The sequence below is a fragment of the Echeneis naucrates genome, chromosome 10 (assembly GCF_900963305.1).
Source record: "Echeneis naucrates chromosome 10, fEcheNa1.1, whole genome shotgun sequence".
In the NCBI taxonomy this organism is placed as follows: Eukaryota; Metazoa; Chordata; class Actinopteri; order Carangiformes; family Echeneidae; genus Echeneis; species Echeneis naucrates.
In genome coordinates this window covers 6,517,213-6,541,352 of record NC_042520.1, presented here as the reverse complement: position 1 = coordinate 6,541,352, position 24,140 = coordinate 6,517,213, and the positions used below count along the sequence as shown (strand labels likewise).

At 39.2% G+C, this 24,140-nt stretch overlaps 3 protein-coding genes across 3 annotated transcripts; all 3 read right to left on the bottom strand.

The window, feature by feature from the left end:
• Positions 1-3,780: 3,780 nt before the first annotated feature.
• Positions 3,781-5,910, bottom strand: LOC115049640 (uncharacterized). Its single transcript, XM_029512019.1, has 6 exons — positions 5,860-5,910; positions 5,389-5,712; positions 4,827-5,183; positions 4,555-4,680; positions 4,283-4,329; positions 3,781-4,199 (listed from the first exon to the last, which is right to left on the bottom strand). Exons 1-6 carry the CDS (start codon positions 5,906-5,908, stop codon positions 4,059-4,061), a joined length of 1,044 nt encoding a protein of 347 aa, XP_029367879.1. The 5' UTR covers positions 5,909-5,910; the 3' UTR covers positions 3,781-4,058.
• A 6,276-nt stretch (positions 5,911-12,186) lies between these two features.
• LOC115049639 (signal-regulatory protein beta-2-like) lies at positions 12,187-13,955 on the bottom strand. Its single transcript, XM_029512018.1, has 6 exons — positions 13,908-13,955; positions 13,428-13,760; positions 12,890-13,246; positions 12,590-12,715; positions 12,442-12,485; positions 12,187-12,312 (listed from the first exon to the last, which is right to left on the bottom strand). The coding sequence occupies exons 1-6, from the start codon at positions 13,948-13,950 to the stop codon at positions 12,187-12,189; spliced, it is 1,029 nt and encodes a 342-aa protein (XP_029367878.1). The 5' UTR covers positions 13,951-13,955.
• A 2,622-nt stretch (positions 13,956-16,577) lies between these two features.
• Positions 16,578-18,471, bottom strand: LOC115049644 (uncharacterized). Its single transcript, XM_029512024.1, has 6 exons — positions 18,430-18,471; positions 17,955-18,296; positions 17,361-17,732; positions 17,072-17,197; positions 16,924-16,967; positions 16,578-16,814 (listed from the first exon to the last, which is right to left on the bottom strand). The coding sequence occupies exons 2-6, from the start codon at positions 18,268-18,270 to the stop codon at positions 16,695-16,697; spliced, it is 978 nt and encodes a 325-aa protein (XP_029367884.1). The 5' UTR covers positions 18,271-18,296; positions 18,430-18,471; the 3' UTR covers positions 16,578-16,694.
• Positions 18,472-24,140: the final 5,669 nt, after the last annotated feature.

Below are 24,140 nucleotides of genomic sequence, written 5' to 3'. Positions count from 1 at the left end.
AAGAGATTTGCATGTGATATTCTTGGACTTAGCAAATGCATTTGGGTCAGTGCCACATAGTCTTATTTGGGAGGCGTTTGATTATTTTAGAGTGCCTAGAGTAGTAGTCAATTTAGTAAGAAGCTATTTCCAAGATATCTGACTATGTTTAAGTGCGGCAGGCTTTACAACAGGTTGGCAGAAGTTAGAAATAGGTATTATGGCAGGGTGTACGATTTCTCCATTAGCATTCACAATGGCAATGGAGGTAATTATTAGAGCCTCTAGGTGGGTTGTAGGTGGAGAGAGGCGGCAGGATGGGATGCGCCTTACACCAATTAGGGCATATATGGACGACATGACGTTGATAACTACAACGGTGCCATGTATGAAAAGAATACTTGAGGGACTTAATAAAAACTTAAAGTGGGCTAGTATGAGAATCAAGCCTAGTAAGTCTAAAAGTATTTCAATAAGTAGAGGAAGATTAAGTGATCGAAAGTTTGTAATAAATGAAGAAGCAATTCCAATAATTAGGGAAAAACCAGTAAAGAGCTTAGGTAGGTAGTACAAGGCAGATTTGAATGACAGAGAACAGGTAGTGCAGTTTAGGAAGGATGTTGCTGAGGGACTGGATAGAATAGATAAATCAGGACTTCCAGGAAAGTTGAAGTTGTGGTGTTTGCAGTTTGGATTGTTTCCTAGATTGATGTGGCCACTGTCAGTATATGAGATTCCAATATCTGTTGCAGAGAAAATGGAAAGACTAGTAAGCTTTTACATTAGGAAGTGGCTCGGGGTTCTGAGATGTTTAAGCACTGTGGCATTGTATGGGAAAGGCATACTTCAGCTCCCAGTATCTAGTCTAGTGGAGGAGTTTAAATGTACTAAGGTTAGGACAGAGCTCCTGTTATCTGGGAGTAAAGACGTGGTTGTTAGTAAAGTGATTCCAAACCCAACCAAGGGGAGAAAATGGAATCCAAGAATGGCAGTGCAGGAAGCAGAAGCAGCTCTTAGGCATACCGAGATTGTGGGTAATGTACAGATAGGCCGGGGAGGCTTGGGGCTTGGCTCAGGCAAACCAGTGTGGAGTAGAGCAGGTCCCAAAGAGAAGAGGAAGCTAGTTGTGGAGCAGGTTCGTAGACAGGAGGAAATATTAAGAGGTGCGAGGGCAGTGGCTCAGGCTAAGCAGGGACAGTGGTTGAACTGGGAAGGTGTAGAGAAGAAAAAGCTTAGTTGGAAAGAGCTGTGGAGTATGGAGGAAAGTAGGATTAGATTTTTGATAGGGGCAACATATGATGTTTTGCCAACTCCCCAGAACCTAAAACTCTGGGTAAATGGAGACCCGGTATGTTGTATGTTCAGGTACTGCAACTTTAAAACACATCTTGTCAGGTTGTAAGGTTAGTCTCTCACAAGGCCGATATACGTGGCAACATAACCAGGTTTTAAAAAGCTTAGCTGCAGGCATTGAAGATATACGGAGGCAGGCAGTTTAGAGGATGCTAGTGACTGGGAGATGCAGGTAGATTTAGGAGGAAAGCTTGTTGTACCCCAGGAAATAGCCTGCACAAAGCTAAGGCCTGATATAGTTTTGTGGTCTAGGAGTAGAAAGAAAGTATATTTCATAGAGCTGACTGTGCCTTGGGAGGATTTAGTTGAAGAAGCATATGAAAGGAAAAAGCTCAGGTATGCAGATTTAGGTAAGGATGCTGAGCAGCGAGGATGGAAGGTTAGGATTTGTCCAGTGGAAGTAGGATGTAGAGGGTTTGTAGCAAGATCTGCTGTTGCTTTGTTGAGGGAGTTAGGAGGAAGCAGCCAGAGGGTGAGGAAAATAGTGAAGGAAATGTCAGATGAGGCAGTAAGATCTAGTCAGTGGATTTGGGTTAGAAGAGGTTATAGTAGCTGGGGGCCCAGCAGGGGGAGCTCTTAAGATAGACAGACTCTCGGGAGAAGCAGAGGAAGAAATCCAGGCAGGGGAAGTGTATTTAAGTGGGGGTGTGGCCTGTTTGAGCCTCTTTGCCACCATGTGGTTAGTCCAGGTGAGTTGGCCTGTGTTGGTGTGTTGATTTTACTTGAATATAGGATTGTTTAGATGAGGTTAGTCGCTGAATCTGCTAGTGTAGCTTGTACTGCCTCCCCCTCCTGCACCCTCTATACTCTCATGCCCCCTACCCGAACCAGGGTCTGTATCCCATCCCTACTTTTCTCTCTCCTCTATTTCTCCCCCCTACCCGAACCAGGGTCTGTATCCCCACCCCGCTTTCACTGGTGCAATTGGTGAGAGGTTAGAGTAGTTGACAGTGGTGTTGCTTGAAATAGTTCTTTGTGTTTGTGCCTTTTCGACACCATGCGGTTAGCCTAGGAGAATTGGCCTTTGTTGGAGTGCTGGCTTTGGCTGTTCAGGTGAGTTTAGTTGCTGAATCTGCTAGTGTGCTAGTGTAGCTTGTATTGCCTCCACTTCCTGCACGCTCTATACTTTCATGCCCCCTACCCGAACCAGGGTCTGTATCCCATCCCTACTTTTCTCTCTCCTCTATTTCTCCCTCCTACCCGAACCAGGGTCTGTATCCCCACCCCGCTTTCACTGGTGCAATTGGTGAGAGGTTAGAGTAGTTGACAGTGGTGCTTGAGATAGTTCCTTTTGTGTTTGTGCCTCTTTGACATCATGCAGTTAGTACAGGTGAGCTGGCCTGGGTTGGAGTGTTGTTTGAGTATAGGACCATTTAGGTGAGTTTAGTTGCTGAATCTACTAATGCAGCTTGTATTGCCTCCACCTCCTGCACCCTCTATACTTTCATGCCCCCTACCCGAACCAGGGTCTGTATCCCATCCCTACTTTTATCTCCACCTCTTCTATTTCTCCCCCCTACCCGAACCAGGGTCTGTATCCCCACCCCGCTTTCACTGGTGCAGTTGGTGAGAGGTCAGAGTAGGTGATAGTAGTGCTGTTTGAGATAGTTGTCTTTGTGTGAGGAGTGGTGATGGCTGGCATTAGGGGGTGACTCTGGGACGCCAGTGTTCACGGTCTAGCCTTCTGGAGGTGTTGTGGGCCTAACTAGACGAAACACCGACGAAAGGAGGTTCCCACCTGATGACCCCAAAGACATGATAGCTATCACCGCTCACTGGCCTAGTTGGATATTATCTGTAGGGAACATAGAGCAGTGTGAAAGTTTGTTGCTAGGAAGGTGATCACTGAGTCTGGTCCATTTTTTTTGTCGCACAAGTTTCTTGTGTTTCTCTAAATTGACCTGAGTGTGAGTGTAAATGCTCGTCCTCCTTTATATGTCGGCCCTGATATCGACCGCCGACCTCTTCAGAGTGTTTGCTCGCCCATTGTCAGCTGCGATTGGCTCCAGCCCCCTTTCTGTAGGTCGCTCCCCACATCTCTACCACACCAACCTCTTTGTTAACCAGAAGACCAAAATGCACACAAGATGTACAGACTGCTGTTATCTTGACTGATGCCAGACTGGTCTGTGATAACAGTTCAAATGGAAAAGCTAAAAACTTTTCTCTGGTGTGAATGAAATCATGAAGACATTCAAACACCAACACTGTTATTCTGTCCACCAGATGAAAATAATGAGCCTCATGGGTGACAAAGATCACATTTCATCGTTACAACTGGCCACTTCCTGGAAGATCTATCTTTACGTAGAGAAATTATTTTCTGTTGCATGTTTGCAAAATCATGAGCAGATGAGAAGAATTTAATTGTTAAAAAATATACAGTATGAGCGTAAATGTGTGCAAAGAACAATTTATTACTGTTTGGTTTTTTTCAATGAAGCAGACACAAAACTAAAAATTCAATCAGCATTAAGTAAAACATTGTTACTAAAATCATGATGTGAAAAATAAAGTTGGATATAAAAAAAATAATGTCTGTAATTTTACCAGTTTCAAACACCAAACTGTGATCGGTGCTTTCACTCATCATCCAGTGTTTTATCTGGAAAGTTTCAAATGTAGAATAGTTCAAAATGAATTTTTTGACAATATTACCAATCAGACAGATATAAAATAGCATTTTGGATCATATCTGCCGTTATACAGCACAAATACACATTCATTCATTGATCCATCCCAAAAGCTCTCATAGCAGTGAAGGTCCTCTCTCTCTCTGCTGCTTTTGCATCCTTTAATGAACAACTTCCAGTTTTTATCACGCTGTAGATGGCAGAAGAATAAATCCATGCATCATTGTTCCCTCTCTGGAGAAATATATAGAGAAATGAAGGTGAAAAATCTGAATCTTCTTTTTTGTTCACATCAGTCCAACATTTAAATTCCTCACCTGTTGACTCGTCTGTTGTCGTCTGTTTTTGTGCAGGACAGCAGCAGCTGGAGCAGGAAACAGAAAATATATAAATATCAGTCAGTCAGGATGCAGGAGAGGTTTACTGATGGAAAGACAAGTATGATTTAGGTATATTACCATTACAACAGTCACATTTGTTCTTCTCGTTGGTGAAAACGAAGATAAATATGACTATCAGACTTATGAGCAAGAGAACAGGCAGCAGATATGTAGTAAAAAGAACAGACGTCTCCGTCAACTTCTACTACCTTTGGAACAATCAGAAGTTTTCTTCTTCATATAAAACAGGAAGACAGTAACAATCAGAGCTGTAGCCAAAGTACCACATAATACCAACAGAAATGTGATCGTCCTCTGGAGATCCATCATGTTCTCTGAAATTATATATGAACCAAAGAAATAAAGTTCATTATGATTTGATAGGATATGAAGATAATAAAATTTTTGTAAAAATAGAATATAAATAGAGTACATGTTACATCTAGAATGTCACTATGATATAAAAATATTCCACTTTTACCTTCAATCTCCAGTTTAGTCCCATTTCCAAATAAAATTTCTCCACACGTGGCCACAGCGCAGTAATGAGTCCCAGCATCAGAGGAGCTGACGTTCTTGGAGAAGAAGTAATCACATTTCTGTGTGGACTCAGACTCAGGACTCTTTTTACAATGATCTCTATTGTTTCCATGAGCGTAAATGAAACTGGGATGAGCTTCATCTGATCCAGCTCTGAACCAGTACACACTGTGATCTCCTGGACATGTTTTCTTCTCAGAGTCAAAGAGGACCGAACACTGAAGAGTCACTGAGTCTCCTGGACGGACTGGATCAGATGGAGGAAGCTGAAAGTTGGTGGTGACCTCAGGTTCTGCTCCTGGGAAATAAAAACACACAGTTAATTTACTGTGAAGTTATTGAAACATCTTCGTTTAAAGTCTAATATACATTAATCTGTTTCTATCCTAAAAAATAGGCCTTGACCTGAGGTATTTGAAAATTAACTTGGGATAATTTCTGTTGTGATTTGGCACAATATAAATAAAAATCATTTCAAATGTGTTGTCCTGTGTTTTATTTACCTTTAATTTTCAGAAATGTTCCCTTTATAACCTCCAAGTCAAGCTGTACTACTTTTACACAGTAGTACAGTCCAGTGTCACTTTGCTCTGTTTCATTAATATAGAGAAGAAAAGTTCCAGGTTCTTGTTTTGTTGTAAAATGAGGATTCTTATTAACACGATAATCATCAAATGAATTTGTTCCTCCCAACAGTTCAGCTAAGTTTCCAGAAACAAGTCGGATCCAAAATAAGGTTGCAGAGTAATCAGATGTTTGGCGAGGACACGTCAACTTCACGTCTTCTCCAACAACAACAGAATCAAAATTCATTTCATCTGTGCATCCTAAAAACACCATTAAATAGATCAGGAATTAAAATCAGAGACAGAGGCACATATCTCTAGATCTAAACTGACACAAAAAAATTATTATCAAATTTGAAACGTAGACTGCAGAATACATTTTGAGAAAAGTTGACTTTATCTACTTACGTCCTGCTCTGAGGAAGAACAAAAGATGAAATATGATCAACATTTTCATGTTAATCCACTTAAGACAGCAGTTATTTTAAACTCTATTGAAGATGACTTCCCTTAAAGAAGACATATGAAGGGGGCAGGAACAATGTGAGAGCAACCTGATTGGTCAGTCATTTCTCTGGCGTTCGTCTGTGCCACCACAGTGGAAATATTATTGATACTCTTTCCGTTGTAAACACATGAAACAACACTGATGAAAAAACTTCCTTCACGGTGAGTTTTCATACCTGTCACTGAGAGTTAACTCAGCAGATGACCTTAAATTGTGTGGAAAGTAAGTTTTGCAATAATCCACAATTTCATGGAAAATTTTCACAAAAAATAATGATAATTTTATAAAATGACTGAGTTTTTTCCAGGTTTAAAATGTTCAACAGCATTTCTTTTTTTTTGAGGACTGTGAGAAAAAAAATATATTGTGGTTAAAAACCAGTCTTTTCTTTTTTCTCCTGATGTCCTTTGATTTGACCTCTGAACTCTGCAGATGTGAGCACTGAACTGAAAACAATCCTCATCTGGCTGTTGTTTTCGTTGCACTTTTTATTTTGGGCCAACAGATGTTGTCATTTTCATCATTCTGTGGCGTAAACTGAGTTTGATGACATAATTAGATTTAATTCAAAGCTGGGGATGGTGTCTTCCTGTTCCAACAAATGCGCTTCTGGAAGAATGGTCAAAACTTCCCATAAACACACTCCTAAACATTTTGGAAAGCCTTCCCTGAAGAGCTGAAGCTGTTATAGCTGCAAAGGGTGGACCGACATCATGTTAAACTCTTTGGATTAAGAATGTTTATATTCCAGTCAAGGCAGGTGAGCCAATACTTTTAGCAGCACAGTGTATCTTGTGAACCAGCCAAGTCAGACACTGAACATCATCAGTGATGACCCTCCCACACATCAGTCATTTTAGCATGAAGAGCAGAGTACAGACTTCAGGAGGTGTTTGTGGTCACAGCATCCATCCTCTCTACTTGTTTCACTTCTTTTCAGAGCGCTGCTGAAACACAGCAGCAGAACGGCACTCTTACGATATCATAAAAACAGATTCAGAGACAGTTTGCAGTAACATCATGAAGATATAATAGTGCTTGGTATGAATAAATCATGTCTGATGCTGAGTACAGCAGAAAGACTGTCAGTAACAGTGAGACTGTTTGTGGTGTTGTCCAGGACAATACCTCAAAGTCTGGTCACAAAATATGACTGAAGTGGAGTGGAGGTAGCTGTGTATTAAGGCTGACAATTTATAGATAGAACAGAATAATAAATATGTGTTATCATGAATATGTGGGATCAACACATTTCTAGTTTGTGGTCGCCATCACGGCCAACATACAACTGTCTGATACAAACTGATGGGTCCAGTCCTGTTAACATGACACACAAACATGGTTACACACATCGAGTCAGAAAAAAACTTACTGTCACATATTCTGAGTTCTGCTTTGTACATGAAGCTCTTTGTGTGTTCAAACTGTTTGTTGCTTCTGACACAAATACACTCAGATTCACAGTCAGTGCTGATGAACAAAAGATGCACGGAAACTGAAGCACTGTTGTGTGTGTGGTTTCAAACTTTTCTTCCTCTCTCACTTTCTATTTTAGCCCCAGAAGGCTGAGCTCTTACTGCAGCTTTATCATTTAAAAGATGAAAACGAGCTGGAGATGTACAAACAGACACACACACTTTCATAGTCATTTTGCATCGCGGCCATTTTTGCTCAGACATTTTAGCAGTTTGCTGCTCTCTTCTTCCCACAGTCCAAAGATATTTACATATCGGTTAATGTGTGACTATAAATTTCCCACAGAACTGTGTGAACATGAATTATTGACTGTCTTTATATGTCGGCCCTTGAATAGACTGGCAACTTGTTCAGAGTATCCTTGATGATAGAAATAGAAGAGTGTGTACACAATTGATTTAACTACGACAATGATCCCTGAAACAAGATTGTGTCCAACACCTGTAGACAAAATCAACACACAAAGCTTCATAGAGAGAACAATGGACATAAAACAACCAACCTAATTTTAGATGAAGGCCTTGCAGTGAATACTGTAATGTCATCAGTGAATTTTCTGCCAGTAACTTCTACGATGACCCACAAAGTCACAGAAAAACATATCACAGATAATTTTCTTTCAGCAAAAAATGCTGAGAAAAGAGGTAAGAATGAATGAACACCAGTGCAGTCAGGTGTTGTCAAAGCCATTAGACATTTAATTATGAATATTTATGCCCCATGATCAACGCCATTTTACAAAAATAATGTCATACAGTTCAGGAAAGATTTTTACAACATCTGAAGTTACGTTGACAAAAAATACAAAGCCAAAGAGAAATTACCTCAAAACAAATCAAAACAAATCAGTTCTAAGCAATCACAAAGCTCTGACACCAGAGTAGATAGTCTCTTCTCATTTTGCATTCCTTCTATCCACTTTTGCAGCTTTCCTCCTGGTGAAGGTTGGAGCGGAGTAAGTAAGTCGGTCCTCATCTCTCTGAGAATATTGAAGAAGGTTATGAGATTAATGCCATTAAAACAAATCATATTCAGGAAGAATATATGACAATAATCTTACCTGCTAACTTCTCTGATCAGTGCTGACTGTTGCAGCATCTGCAGCTGTATAGAGTGAAGACGAGAGATGGTTACACAACAGACAAATGGAAATCAAGTCAGGTTGTCTTCAGCAAAATACTCTTTGATATTTAAGAAACTTCTACTACCTTTGGAACAATCACAAGTTTTCTTCTTCATATAAAACAGGAAGACAGTAACAATCAGAGCTGTAGCCAAAGTACCACATAACACCAACAGAAGTGTGTTGGTCCTCTGGAGATCCATCATGTTCTCTGAAATTATATATGAACCAAAGAATTAAAGTTCATTGTGATTTGATTGGATGTGAAGATATCAATAACATGTTTGTAAAAATAAAATATAAATAGAGTACATGTTACGTCTAGATTGTCACTATGATATAAAAATATTCTCCATTTACCTTTAATCTCCAGTTTAGTCCTATTTCCAAGTAAAATATCTCCACACGTGGCCACAGCGCAGTAATGAGTCCCAGCATCAGAGGAGCTGACGTTCTTGGAGAAGAAGTAATCACATTTCTGTGTGGACTCAGACTCAGGACTCTTTTTACAATGATCTCTATTGTTTCCATGAGCGTAAATGAAACTGGGATGAGCTTCATCTGATCCAGCTCTGAACCAGTACACACTGTGATCTCCTGGACATGTTTTCTTCTCAGAGTCAAAGAGGACCGAACACTGAAGAGTCACTGAGTCTCCTGGACGGACTGGATCAGATGGAGGAAGCTGAAAGTTGGTGGTGATCTCAGGTTCTGCTCCTGACAAATACAGACACAAAAAAATATGTGAAATGAGTTTTGATCAAATAAAAAAAACTAAAAATTACCAAAATGAAGAGACTCTTTATATGTAGTTTGTGGGAGAATTTACATCAACGTTTGCCAGCAACATGTTAAGTCTACAGTTTTGATTGTGAACAGTGTGTGTACTGAATTAAATTTACCTTTAACTCTCAGAAATGTTCCTTTTAAAAACTTCAGGTCAAGCGTTTCTGTATCTATACAGTAGTACATTCCAGTGTCACTTGACTCTATTTTGTTAATATGCAGCAGAAATGTTCCAGGTTCTTGTTTGGCTGTAAAACGAGGACTCTCATTCACACCGTCATAATCAAATGAAAATGTTCCTCCCAAGATTTCAGGAAAGTTTCCAGAAACAAGTCGGATCCAAAATAATGTGGTCTGCTTTGGGATCTGACTAGAATTCAGACGGGGACATTTCAACTTCACGTCTTCTCCAACACCAACAGTCTTCGTCTCAAAGGTCATTTCATCTGTGCATCCTAAAAATACCATTAAACAGATCAGGAATTAAAATCAGAGACAGAGGCACATATCTCTAGATCTAAACTGATACAAAAAGATTATTATCAAATTTGAAAACTTAGACTGCAGAATACATTTTGAGAAAAGTTGACTTTATCTACTTACGTCCTGCTCTGAGGAAGAACAAAAGATGAAATATGATCAACATTTTCATGTTAATCCACTTAAGACAGCAGTTATTTTAAACTCTGTTGAAGATGATTTCCCTTAATGTAGTCGTATGAAGGGGAGGGAACAATATGAGAGCAATCTGATTGGTCAGTCATTACACTGGTGTCTCTCTGTGCCACCACAGTGGAAATATTATCACTATCTTTCATGTCTAAACACAAAAAACATCACAACAAGCTTTTTTCACGGTGGGTTTCTGTAACTGGCTCTGAAAGTTCACTCAGCTGGTGATGAGATATGATGCAAACAGTGAATCATCTACATTTTAGTTTAAGTTTGCATCATAATTTCTTGCAGTTTATTAATATTCCTGAATAAGAAATACGGCATATTTTAAAAATAAACTCGGACACCACCAGCCACGTGTCAGTTTTACCAAATGGAGGTCAATTTTAGAAAATGTGTGCCTTTGAGTCATGAATAGACAATATGACACAACACTGCATATTTCTGCGTTGATCATCTTGTGTGTGCGTTAATTCACTTTCCATGAGAGATAAAATGTACAGCAGGTGCAATTTGTTTGTGCTTCACAGGTTTTGTCCCTCTCACATGTCGACATGATATTATCAGTAATGCCTTTTTGTCCCAAAGTCTGATCCATTAAACCAAACACAGCTCATGATCACATCCAAAGAAGTTTATCGGCACGTTTAAACATGAGATCAATGAAACAAAAGGTTCAGCAGCATTTTTGTTTGAGGTTGTTGAGAAAAGAATGATGATAAAAAAAAGTCTTTGTGTTTTTCCGGACATTGTTTGATTCGACCTCTCTGAACTGTGAGGATGTGAGCACTGAAATGACAGATCCTCATCCGACTGTTGCTTTTGTTGTTCAACTGCAGACAAGATACATCTTCATATCTAAGTGATTCACAAAGGCAGTGGAGCCATCTTCAATTTCCTGTGAAGCAGCCAATCCAGATGCACCACATCATCAGTGATGCCCCTCCCACACATCAGTCACTTCAGCATGAAGAGCAGAGCGGACAGACTTGGGGAGGTTTCTGTGGTCACAACATCCATCCTCTGTAGTCTCTTCAGTTATTTTCAGAGCGCTGCTGAAACGCAGAAGCAGAACACATTCAGCTGGAGGTGCTGAAAACTTTCTGGGATTTTTCTCTTCCAGTAACATCATAAAGACACCAAAGTGCTCAACATGAATAAATCCTGTTTGATGCCATGAACAACAGTGGAAAGACTCTAATATCGTGACAGAAACACTTTCCAGGACAACAGTACAAATTCTGCCCTCAAAAATGTAAAAGTAGAGCAGAAGTATCTGTGTATGACACCAATGAAAGCTGAACATATCTTCATTCATCTTCTAACGCTGTTGTCTTCATTCATCTTCTAACGCTGTTGTTGCTGGAGTCAGTCCAGGTCACACTGGGTGAGGGAGGGGTCACCCTGGACAGGTCACCAGTCCATCACAGGGCCGACACACAGAGACAGACAGAGACCAACAACCACTCACACTCAGACCTACGGACCATTTAGAGTCAGCAGTTAACCCAAACATGATGTCTTTGGACGGTGGGAGGAAACCCACACAGGCACGCTCAGAAAGGCCCCAGGCCGGGAACCGAACCCACAACCTTCTTGTTGTGAGATAACAACACTGTGCCGCCGTGCTGCCCGGCTGATCACATGTAGAGTAAATACATAGCAATATTTGGCAGATCACCACATTTTGGTTTTCAGCAAACATGAAGGTCCACAAATGATTGAGCCCATAATGATCCTGAAAACAATGATGTGTTTGTTCCTCGTTCAAAGAACAGACACAGACAGCTTCATGTGGAGAAGGATGGACTCATTTTTTATTTGTTTCCTCTTTCAGCTTTTCCCTGTTCGGGGTCACCACAGCAAGTCACCGTCCTTCCACTTACATGATTTGATTTGGCTCCAGTTTTATGCCAGATGTCCTTCCTGACAAAGCCCAAACAATCACCCGGGCTTGGGACCGGCACAAGAGTACCACAGTGGGCGCCTTGTGGCTGGACTTCTTCACCAGGGAATCGAACCCCGGTGTCCCGTATACCAAGTGAGCATACTCATCAGAAGGATGGACTAATGATAACTCATTTAAAACAAAAACTTCGCAGTAAGTCCATTCACATCATCAGCTTTATTAACTCAAAACAAATCCACTGTCTGGGTTGTTAATCTGTCACAAAGCTCTGACACCAGAATACACCGTCTCTTTCTCAGCTGCTTTTTCATTCCTTCTGTCCACTTTTCCAGCTTTCCTCCTGGTGAAGGTTGGAGCAGAATAAATAAGTCGGTCCTCATCTCCCTGAGAAGATATATAATGAAGAAGGTTATGAGATTAATGATAATGATGGTGAGAGTTCAGAAAAAATCATATTCAGGAAGAAGAAATGTTAATAACTTATCCAGTTCTGTCTTTTCTCATGTATCTTACCTGCTGACTTCTCTGATCAGTGCTGACTGTTGCAGCATCTGCAGCTGTATAGAGTGAAGACGAGAGATGGTTACACAACGGACAAATGGAAATCAAGTCAGGTTGTCTTCAGCAAAATACTCTTTGATATTTAAGAAACTTCTACTACCTTTGGAACAATCACAAGTTTTCTTCTTCATATAAAACAGGAAGACAGTAACAATCAGAGCTGTAACCAAAGTACCACATAACACCAACAGAAGTGTGTTGGTCCTCTGGAGATCCATCATGTTCTCTGAAATTATATAATAATAATAATTATACCAAAGAATTAAAGTTTATTATGATTTGATTGGATGAGAAAATATAAATAACTACTGCGTTAAATAGGATCTAAATACACTACATTCTGAAATTAAACACAAAAATATGCCAATTGAACAATTATATAAGAATATTCCACTTTTACCTTCAATCTCCAGTTTAGTCCCATTTCCAAATAAAATTTCTCCACACGTGGCCACAGCGCAGTAATGAGTCCCAGCATCAGAGGAGCTGATGTTCTTGGAGAAGAAGTAATCACATTTCTGTGTGGACTCAGACTCAGGACTCTTTTTACAATGATCTCTATTGTTTCCATGAGCGTAAATGAAACTGGGATGAGCTTCATCTGATCCAGCTCTGAACCAGTACACACTGTGATCTCCTGGACATGTTTTCTTCTCAGAGTCAAAGAGGACCGAACACTGAAGAGTCACTGAGTCTCCTGGACGGACTGGATCAGATGGAGGAAGCTGAAAGTTGGTGGTGATCTCAGGTTCTTCTCCTGACAAATATAATAAAATTATACATGAATTCAGAACTTCAATTAAATATTACTTAACATAAAAAATCTAAATCCAAAGTATAGATTCACGAAATATGTTTCACCTTGATCAACTCTATTTGAAAAGTTCCTTGAGATGATTTCTAAATAAATTTGAATGTGTGTACCGTATTTTATTTACCTTTAATCCTCAGAAATGTTCCTGTTAAAAACTTCAGGTCAAGCTTGTCTGTATCTATACAGTAGTACAGTCCAGTGTCACTTTGCTCAGTTTCATTAATATACAGAAGAAAAGTTCCAGGTTCTTGTTTTGTTGTAAAACGAGGAGTCTTATTAACACGGTTATGATCATGAAATGAATATGTTCCTCCCAAGAGTTCAGTGAAGTTTCCAGAAACAAGTCGGATCCAAAATATTTTTGAGGTGTAATCAGATGTCTGGCGGGGACATGTCAACTTCACGTCTTCTCCAACAACAACAGTCTTCGTCTCAAAGGTCATTTCATCTGTGCATCCTAAAAACACCATTAAATAGATCAGGAATTAAAATCAGAGACAGAGGCACATATCTCTAGATCTAAACTGATACAAAAAGATTATTATCAAATTTGAAACGTAGACTGCAGAATACATTTTGAGAAAAGTTGACTTTATCTACTTACGTCCTGCTCTGAGGAAGAACAAAAGATGAAATATGATCAACATTTTCATGTTAATCCACTTAAGACAGCAGTTATTTTAAACTCTGTTGAAGATGACTTCCCTTAAAGAAGACATATGAAGGGGGCAGGAACAATGTGAGAGCAACCTGATTGGTCAGTCATTTCTCTGGCGTTCCTCTGTGCCACCACAGTGGAAATATTATTGATACTCTTTCCGTTGTAAACACATGAAACAACACTGATGAACAAACTTCCTTCACGGTGAGTTTTCATACCTGTCACTGAGAGTTAACTCAGCAGATGACCTTAAATTGTGTGAACAGTAATTTTTGCAATAATCCACCAAAATTTCATGGAAAATTTTCCAAACAAATAATAATTTTTAAGAATTTCACACCGTTTTGTCCAAGTTTAAAATGTTCAACAGCATTTTTTTGAGGACTGTGAGAAAAAAAAATCTTGTGGTTAAAAACCAGTCTTTTCTTTTTTCTCCTGATGTCCTTTGATTTGACCTCTGAACTCAGCAGATGTGAGCACTGAAATTAAAACAATCCTCATCTGGCTGTTGTTTTCGTTGCACTTTTTATTTGGGGCCAACAGATATTGTCATTTTCATGAGTCTGTGGCGTAAACTGAGTTTGATGACATAATTAGATTTAATCCAAAACTGGGGATGGAGTCTTCCTGTTCCAACATGACTGCACCAGCGCACAAAAAAAGGTCCACTAAAACATGGATGAGAGATAAAGATTGAGAGAGAGAGAGAGATATTTGGTGTTGGTGAACTTGACTGGCCCGCACCGAGTCCTGACCTCAACCCGTTCTACCTTTGGGATGAATTTGAGCGGAGACTGAGAGCCAGGCCTTCTGCTCCAGCATCAGTGTGTGAAACTTACAAATGCGCTTCTGGAAGAATGGTCAAAACTTCCCATAAACACACTCCTAAACATTTTGGAAAGCCTTCCCTGAAGAGCTGAAGCTGTTATAGCTGCAAAGGGTGGACCGACATCATGTTAAACTCTTTGGATTAAGAATGTTTATATTCCAGTCAAGGCAGGTGAGCCAATACTTTTAGCAGCACAGTGTATCTTGTGAACCAGCCAAGTCAGACACTGAACATCATCAGTGATGACCCTCCCACACATCAGTCATTTTAGCATGAAGAGCAGAGTACAGACTTCAGGAGGTGTTTGTGGTCACAGCATCCATCCTCTCTACTTGTTTCACTTCTTTTCAGAGCGCTGCTGAAACACAGCAGCAGAACGGCACTCTTACGATATCATAAAAACAGATTCAGAGACAGTTTGCAGTAACATCATGAAGATATAATAGTGCTTGGTATGAATAAATCATGTCTGATGCTGAGTACAGCAGAAAGACTGTCAGTAACAGTGAGACTGTTTGTGGTGTTGTCCAGGACAATACCTCAAAGTCTGGTCACAAAATATGACTGAAGTGGAGTGGAGGGAGCTGTGTATTAAGGCTGACAATTTATAGATAGAACAGAATAATAAATATGTGTTATCATGAATATGTGGGATCAACACATTTCTAGTTTGTGGTCGCCATCACGGCCAACATACAACTGTCTGATACAAACTGATGGGTCCAGTCCTGTTAACATGACATACAAACATGGTTACACACATCGAGTCAGAAAAAAACTTCCTGTCACATATTCTGAGTTCTGCTTTGTACATGAAGCTCTTTGTGTGTTCAAACTGTTTGTTGCTTCTGACACAAATACACTCAGATTCACAGTCAGTGCTGATGAACAAAAGATGCACGGAAACTGAAGCACTGTTGTGTGTGTGGTTTCAAACTTTTCTTCCTCTCTCACTTTCTATTTTAGCCCCAGAAGGCTGAGCTCTTCCTGCAGCTTTATCATTTAAAATATGAAAACGAGCTGGAGATGTACAAACAGACACACACACTTTCTTAGTCATTTTGCATCTCGGCCATTTTTGCTCAGACCTTTTAGAGGTTTGCTGCTCTCTGGTAGCTGCTGTCAGAGGAGGAGGTGCTCAGGAGGCTCTTTTACTGAGAGCAGCAGTTTGTACTGAGATGTTAAGTTTCATTATCAACACACAGGTTTGGCCTTTCTGGGTGGAGGTTCCACATTCCCCCAGTTCTTACATGGGTTACTCTGGCTTCTTCGCACAGTCCAAAGATATTTACATATCGGTTAATGTGTGACGATAAATTTCCCACAGAACTGTGTGAACATGAATTATTGACTGTCTTTATATGTCGGCCCTTGAATAGACTGGCAACTTGTTCAGAGTATCCTTGATGATAGAAATAGAAGAGTGTGTACACAATTGATTTAACTACGACAATGATCCCTGAAACAAGATTGTGTCCAACACCTGTAGACAAAATCAACACACAAAGCTTCATAGAGAGAAGAATGGACTCAAAACAAACAAACTAATTTTAGATGAAGGCCTTGCAGTGAATACTGTATTGTCATCAGTGAATTTTCTGCCAGTAACTTCCACGATGACCCACAAAGTCACAGAAAAACATATCACAGATAATTTTCTTTCAGCAAAAAATGCTGAGAAAAGAGGTAAGAATGAATGAACACCAGTGCAGTCAGGTGTTGTCAAAGCCATTAGACATTTAATTATAAATATTTATGCCCCATGATCAACGGCATTTTACAAAAATAATGTCATACAGTTCAGGAAAGATTTTTACAACATCTGAAGTTACGCTGACAAAAAATACAAAGCCAAAGAGAAATTACCTCAAAACAAATCAAAACAAATCAGTTCTAAGCAATCACAAAGCTCTGACACCAGAGTAGATAGTCTCTTCTCGTTTCTCATTCCTTCTGTCCACTTTTCCAGCTTTCCTCCTGGTGAAGGTTGGAGCGGAGTAAGTAAGTCGGTTCTCATCTCTCTGAGAAGATTGAAGAACGTTGTGAGATTAATGACATTAAAACAAATCATATTCAGGAAGAAGAAATGTTAATAACTTATCCAGTTCTGTCTTTTCTCATGTATCTTACCTGCTGACTTCTCTGATCAGTGCTGACTGTTGCAGCATCTGCAGCTGTATAGAGTGAAGACGAGAGATGGTTACACAACGGACAAATGGAAATCAAGTCAGGTTGTCTTCAGCAAAATACTCTTTGATATTTAAGAAACTTCTACTACCTTTGGAACAATCACAAGTTTTCTTCTTCATATAAAACAGGAAGACAGTAACAATCAGAGCTGTAGCCAAAGTACCACATAACACCAACAGAAGTGTGTTGGTCCTCTGGAGATCCATCATGTTCTCTGAAATTATATGTGGACCAAAGAAATAAAGTTTGTCATGATTTGATTGGATAAGAAAATATAAATAAGTACTGCATTAAATGGGATCTAAATACACTACATTCTGAAATGAAACAGAAAAATATGCTAATTGAACATTTATATAAGAATATTCTCCACTTACCTTCAATCTCCAGTTTTTCAATTTCCAGTTTAGTCCCATTTCCAAATAAAATTTCTCCACACGTGGCCACAGCGCAGTAATGAGTCCCAGCATCAGAGGAGCTGACGTTCTTGGAGAAGAAGTAATCACATTTCTGTGTGGACTCAGACTCAGGACTCTTTTTACAATGATCTCGATTGTTTCCATGAGCGTAAATGAAACTGGGATGAGCTTCATCTGATCCAGCTCTGAACCAGTACACACTGTGATCTCCTGGACATGTTTTCTTCTCAGAGTCAAAGAGGACCGAACACTGAAGAGTCACTGAGTCTCCTGGACGGACTGGATCAGATGGAGGAAGCTGAAAGTTGGTGGTGATCTCAGGTTCTGCTCCTGGAAATATAATAAAATTATAAAAAATGTTTTGTACGAAATTAAAGGTTTAACATCAAATTTCAGAAGTTTACTTTAAAAGTAGTTTAGACCTGCTCAATTCAACAACTGCCTTAAGATGCTTTCTATCATAAGACGGCTTATTACAGGGAAATTTGACATTATTTGGCATGAACTTAATATATTCTAAGTTAATGTATTTGTGTACTGTATTTTATTTACCTTTCACTGTCAGAAATGTTCCTGTTAAAAACTTAATGTCAAACTGCTTTGCTTTTACACAGTAGTACAGTCCAGTATCACTTCGCTCCATTTCTTTAATATAGAGAGAAAAAGTTCCAGGTTCTTGCTTTGTTGTGAAGCGAGGGATCTCATTCACAAAACTGAGCTGATCTGACGTGTGATTAAATGAAAATGCTCCTCCTAAGACTTCAGGAAAGCTTCCAGAAACAAGCCGGATCCAAAATAACTTGGCAGCTCTGTCAACTTGGCGTTGACACGTCAACTTCACATTTTCTCCAACATCAACAGTCTTCATCTCAACGATCAGATCATCAGTGGATCCTAAAAATACAATTATCAATAGAGATAGATTTATAAAATATCCAGATCTTAACTAATGCACAGAGATGGATATAAAATGTAAAACATAAGACTACAGAACATGTCTAGAGAAAAGCTGACTTTCTCTACTTACGTCCCACTCTGAGTAACAGCAGAAAATGTAATATGAGCAGCATTTTCCTGTTAATCCATTTAAGCAGGCAGTTATTTTAGAGCCTATTTAAAATGATTTCCCTTAATATAGTCATATGAAAGGGGAGGGAACAATGTGGGGGCAAGCTGATTGGCCAGTCTCCACACTGGCGTCTCTCTGTAACCACCACAAGTGGAAATGTTATCAACCATCTTTCCAGCGTAAACACCTCACAACACAACACTAAAAACAAGCTTTTATCATGGTGGTTTCTATGACTGACGCTGACAATTAACTCAGCAGATGACTTGAAATGATGTGAACAGTAACTGTGCAATAATCCACAATATTTCCCTTTAAATCTACCCAATAATTTCCTGAGTAATGAGTGTATATACCACCAATACTGTATTTTGTTTTTTTTTACAGATGGGGTTGTGTATTAGATCATTTCCTTTTCCATTTTGAGTAGAGGAGGCAAAATAACACAATATAGCAGGTTTGCATTGTGCATCTTTTGTGTCTGTGTTTGTGTTAAGTACTAAAATACTAAAATTCATGGCAGTTGCAGTTTGGTTGCCACTCAGGGTCACTGTCTCTGTCCATGTCAATATTCCTTCTCTAACTGAATAGAACTCATCACCATTTGCACAATACACTGCAAAGTCTTTCTGCCGGGGCCCCCTTTGGTTGATCAGAATACTTTAGCCCCCCCCCTCGATACACAGACACTGGCACGATGAGGAAGCTCAGAGCTTTTCACAGAATCTCTAAAAAAGGTGTTAGCTGCTGGTGCTGCTGGTTCAGAGACCATCGGATGGGACTCAAATCCAAACAAGAGATTGTTAACGCTGTTTCAACTGTTTACTCACACAGGTAGTTTAATGATGGTCTGATGAATCAGGTTTGTGTATCTTTTACCTGGGGAAGATGTGACATCAGGATGCATTATGGGAAGAAGACAAGCTGGTGGAGTCAGTTCGATGAGTTAAGACGACTTTGACCCCGTCCAGCGTCCAGCAACTTCCATAAAATGATGAACCTGTTTGACGGAAAATATTACTTTCTGCACTAACCCAAAACAGGTTTTAGATTTAATTTTCCTGAACCTTCCACCCCAGTCTAACACATTCTTACTTGTCTTTTGAAAGAAACAAGAAATTGTCAAGTATAATAAAACTGCAGTAAAATATCATTTCACTAACTCTTCATTAAGGCCTGATGTTGTGAAATTCCTAATCCATCGGGACACTTCCAGTCATTTTTTATTAAATAATGAATAAATTAGATTTTTGACAGTGGATAAATATCATCCACTCCTTGCCAGCAGATAAACTTGACATTCTTACAGATATCTCCATGGGATGTTACTGTATTATAAAAAACAAAATGGTCAGCTCTCCAGTGACAGTATGAAGGAAGAAAAGAGTCAATTCTGACCGTTGAACATTGAAACCATCCTGTTTAGTTTTGTTTGTTTGTGTTTTGTTTTTTATCATTTTTTAATGACTGTGTGTTTTGATTTCAAATGTAACACATATTTCTTTCTGATATCGATCCTGTTATATCTCATATTAGATAGTTTACAGATTAGTATTTTATTATTAGTCGGGGTGAATCGATTTGTCGTTGCATTGATTTATATTCCTGCGATCAAACTACATCGATCGGCGCTCGTCATGTCGACGTTTATAGATCTAAAATTGAATTGAAAGGTAAATAAACAGTTTTATTTAATTTATCACTTTGTATTTCAATACTTAAAATTGTATACTTAGGTGCATATTATAATATTTTTTCCCACTGAAACAATAATTTCAAAAAGATGGCATTTCACTCACTGTCTCATTTTTCATGTTTCTTCTTCTTCTTCTTCTTCTTCTTCTTCTTCTTCGAAGACCGGAAGCCAATTATATAATCGGACCGCACACTTCCGGTGTGGCTTTTTTATGTATTTTAAAATGTTTTTGTTTTTTTATTATTTGTATTTGTTGTTTTATCAAATAACGACGTCTTTTTATGCTATAACGGATTTTTTTTATCTACATAACAGCTTCCTCGGCACTAACTTTAGCACTTTATTCTAGTAAATAAACACTAAAGCTTAATTATAGTTTACTCTGACGCAAATTAATATTTTTTATATATTTAAATAGATCATTACTAATTAATTTATCATTTTTATTCCTTTACAGAAATGCAGTTGAGTCACTTCAGTTACACATCAAAATGACGGACTTTTATTTTGACATGCCAACCAACCAAACATCGGTGGGTGAAAATTTCCGTGTTTGCTTTTTTAAACACTTTTTCAGGACTGCAAAAGAAATTGCTGTAAGTTTGGCAGTTAGTTATTGAGTTTAAGAACGTATAAATATCCTCGAGTGAGTTTAAATGAGCTGTGTTTTATTTAAAAATAATTTCTTTCCAGCCGTTAGCTAGTAACGGTGTTAGCTTAGCATCATTCCGCGTTAGCGCAGCATTTAACTTAAAGGTGGCTGTCACTTCATGAACTGAGCTTTACTCTGTTTTACTGCTGACATTTGATACGGAAAGTCGGGAGACTTCTTTGTTTCCAATTAATTTCACTTTTATTTGTAGTTTTTCTTTTCCACCTTTGGTTTAAAACTGAATCATAGAAACCGAGTTCGTCTTGTTTATCTGCGTCTTCAAACAGTTTAAAACACGAAGTGACAACAACACATTATTGATGAATGACATTAATCCTCAGTTAACTTATACAGGAAATGTATATGGATATAATTGCTTTGCCCAAGAAGATGAGCAGCAATACAAATAAATATACACACACATACAATGTATTTATATATAAACAGACAGACGCCTTCACAAAACTGTTGTGTTGATACAGCAGGATCAAATAACTTCAAATAACCTCCAGCCTGTAATTTAAAAGCCTGACAGCCTAAAATTATGTATATCAAAACGTTGCAACGTATCTAGTTTTTCTTTTTTTTTTTCATCATTGTCATGGGCTTTATGGTTTGTGTCCCGCAAAAAATGATCTTAACACAAGTAGAGTTTGTGTTCATGGAGGTGGTAAATAGATGTTGTGAGCCAGAAGTTTCCAAAGGCATTTCTTCACCAGCTGCTGAATCGCCACCTGTCACCATGATGTTGTCTGCAATTTGGATAACAACACCTTTTGGAGAATGTGTTTTAACAAATGTCTACAACAAATTCATCTCCTGCACAGAAACATGCCAACCTCATGAAAGAGAAAAATGAGTTGAATAAGCATTTTCCATTTATTTGAACAGCACATTAGACAAATACTTGAATGCTGGTAGAAATAAAGGAATGGCACTGATCAAATTCCTGGTTTGGTTTCAGGAGAGGAGAATTTCCCAGAGATGATAATGGCACTCCAGAGGAGCCCAACACCACCCACCTTCCTCACCCTGTGTGACTCCCCTGTGGTCATTGTGGAGAACCTCTGCTTCCTGGACGCCATCGTCACACAGGAACATAAGCGCTCTCATCCAGGACGCTCAGCATAACAGGAACAGCTGAAATATTTCAACCTGCCAAGGTCAATAATAGTGAACCTCCGAACCGCCATCGATGAGTCCATCCTCCGCTGCCGCCTCGTACACAGATATCAGACTACAGCGTTAATTCTGATGAGACAGTGATTCCTCTAGGCCCGAAGGTGAGCAGTAAAGATTGTACCCCTTCCCACCCAGAACATAAACTCTGAACCAGAGCAGTTTGTTCCATCAGGACTAAAATAAGCCATCTAATCACCCAGAGACCCCTCTGACGCCCCCACCCCCCACTTTACACACATTTGTATTGTACATATTCATATTTTTCCATTATATTTTTTATATTTATATTTTGTATTATTTGGTTAATATTTTAGTAATACCTCCAGTACTTCCTTACCTTCTCACTACAGTACAACAATGAACTTTGAATTGAATTTATTTTGAAGAACTTTTCAAAATGACTTGTCAAAATTCATCAAAAAACAATGACGTCGTACAAAAACCCGAAAAAAGGAATCAGAATCATAATATATTTTAATGACAACAATATATAATACAATAGAACTGAACAATAAGGAGTTTTTGTCACTGCAGTGAATCTTCCTGGGCTGGTGGAAGAGCATTTCCAGCACCTCTTCATGTGGGAAGTCTGAAACTTCTGTCCCATTTATTGAGATCTGCAGGCAGGCTGCTAGATGGTCCCCTTGCAGTCTGTTGTGGATGTTTGTCTTGACCTGCAAAGACATGAACTGTTAGGCTTTAATAGTCATAGCTGATGGCTTTAAATAGTGATAGCATAGCTGCAAATCCTATTGCGAAAAGTATATATTACCCCGTTCATGTTTGAGGAGTCCCTCTCACAGTTTACACTGCTGACTGGGATGGAAGCCAGCAGGCTCATAGTTGGGGACAAGACACCAAACCCCTCTATTTTGAGGACAATTCAGATAGTATGGCCAACTGTGTCTTGTTCTGAAAATGGTCAAAATTATATCAGCAACACAGTTTAGTGTTCTTGATAATGTCATGTGAAAACACATTTTTAAGTTACCTTAAGTGGACCAGAGACCATTTGCTCCTGGAAGGATTTCCATTCTTCAAGGACAGTGCCAAAATCGGCACGGGAACAAAACTTCTCCATCGGTATCCTCAGTTTTGTGTGTTCAGTGTTGTCAGGGAGTGTAGCTGCTTGTAGACTGTCCCAAATGCTATCTATCTATCTATCTTTTATTTATGTAATGTATGTATTGAATGACTTGGTTAATTACTTACCAATATCAGTCTTGTACAGCCAGGTGGAATATTTCCCCTCTGACAGCCAAGCTGGGTCACAGCCTGACATGCAGTGGTTAGCAGACTTTAGCAGGAGAGCTGCTCTGGCTGCTACTACCAGAGGAGCGACTGGTGTTGCCATCGTCGCCCTGTGAGCGTTTAAAAAACGCTGATATTTTGCTTTGCTTTTCTTGTGATTTTTTTTCCCTCGCTGGAGGGAGTCTGTGCATAAAGGCAGCGCTACACCATGTGTGATACAAAGGGCAGAGGAGAACAGTGCGAATATGGAGAGACAGAAATTGCATTCTGTTGCGTAAATAAAATAAATAATATATAATATAATATATAATAATATATAATATAACTATGTTTTTTAACCTCTTTCTGCAGTCCCCCTAGTGGTTGGGACGCCAGCGTCCCAAACTAATAAACATATGAAAGGCGCGCTTCATGCAGCGACAGTAGGCGGGGTTTAGTGAAAATTTCACTGCAGACGTTTTTAACACACTTTCAGCTGCATGCACAAGAATTTCTGGGTGCTCCGGTTTTATCATAGTTACTGAAAATGTGTCGGACTGTCGGAGACGACGGCAAGACAACAAGCGGCATCACGTCAACAACAAAGGGACTGTAAACATATGTGTACTATCTTTACCCCGTTTCTTTCACCTCAAAAAAATTGTTTACTGTCACAGAAACAACACCAAAGTGCAGAAGGCACTTCTGCAAAAGGGACTGTAAACATATGTGTACTATCTTTACCCCGTTTCTTTCACCTCAAAAAAATTGTTTACTGTCACAGAAACAACACCAAAGTGCAGAAATGGAGTTTATTTCCCGATAAAGGTTTCAACAAGCCTGCTCACCAAAAACAAAAAAAGTTTTCTGTCTCTGTGAAGTACGAACATTCTTCGATCAAACCCGACT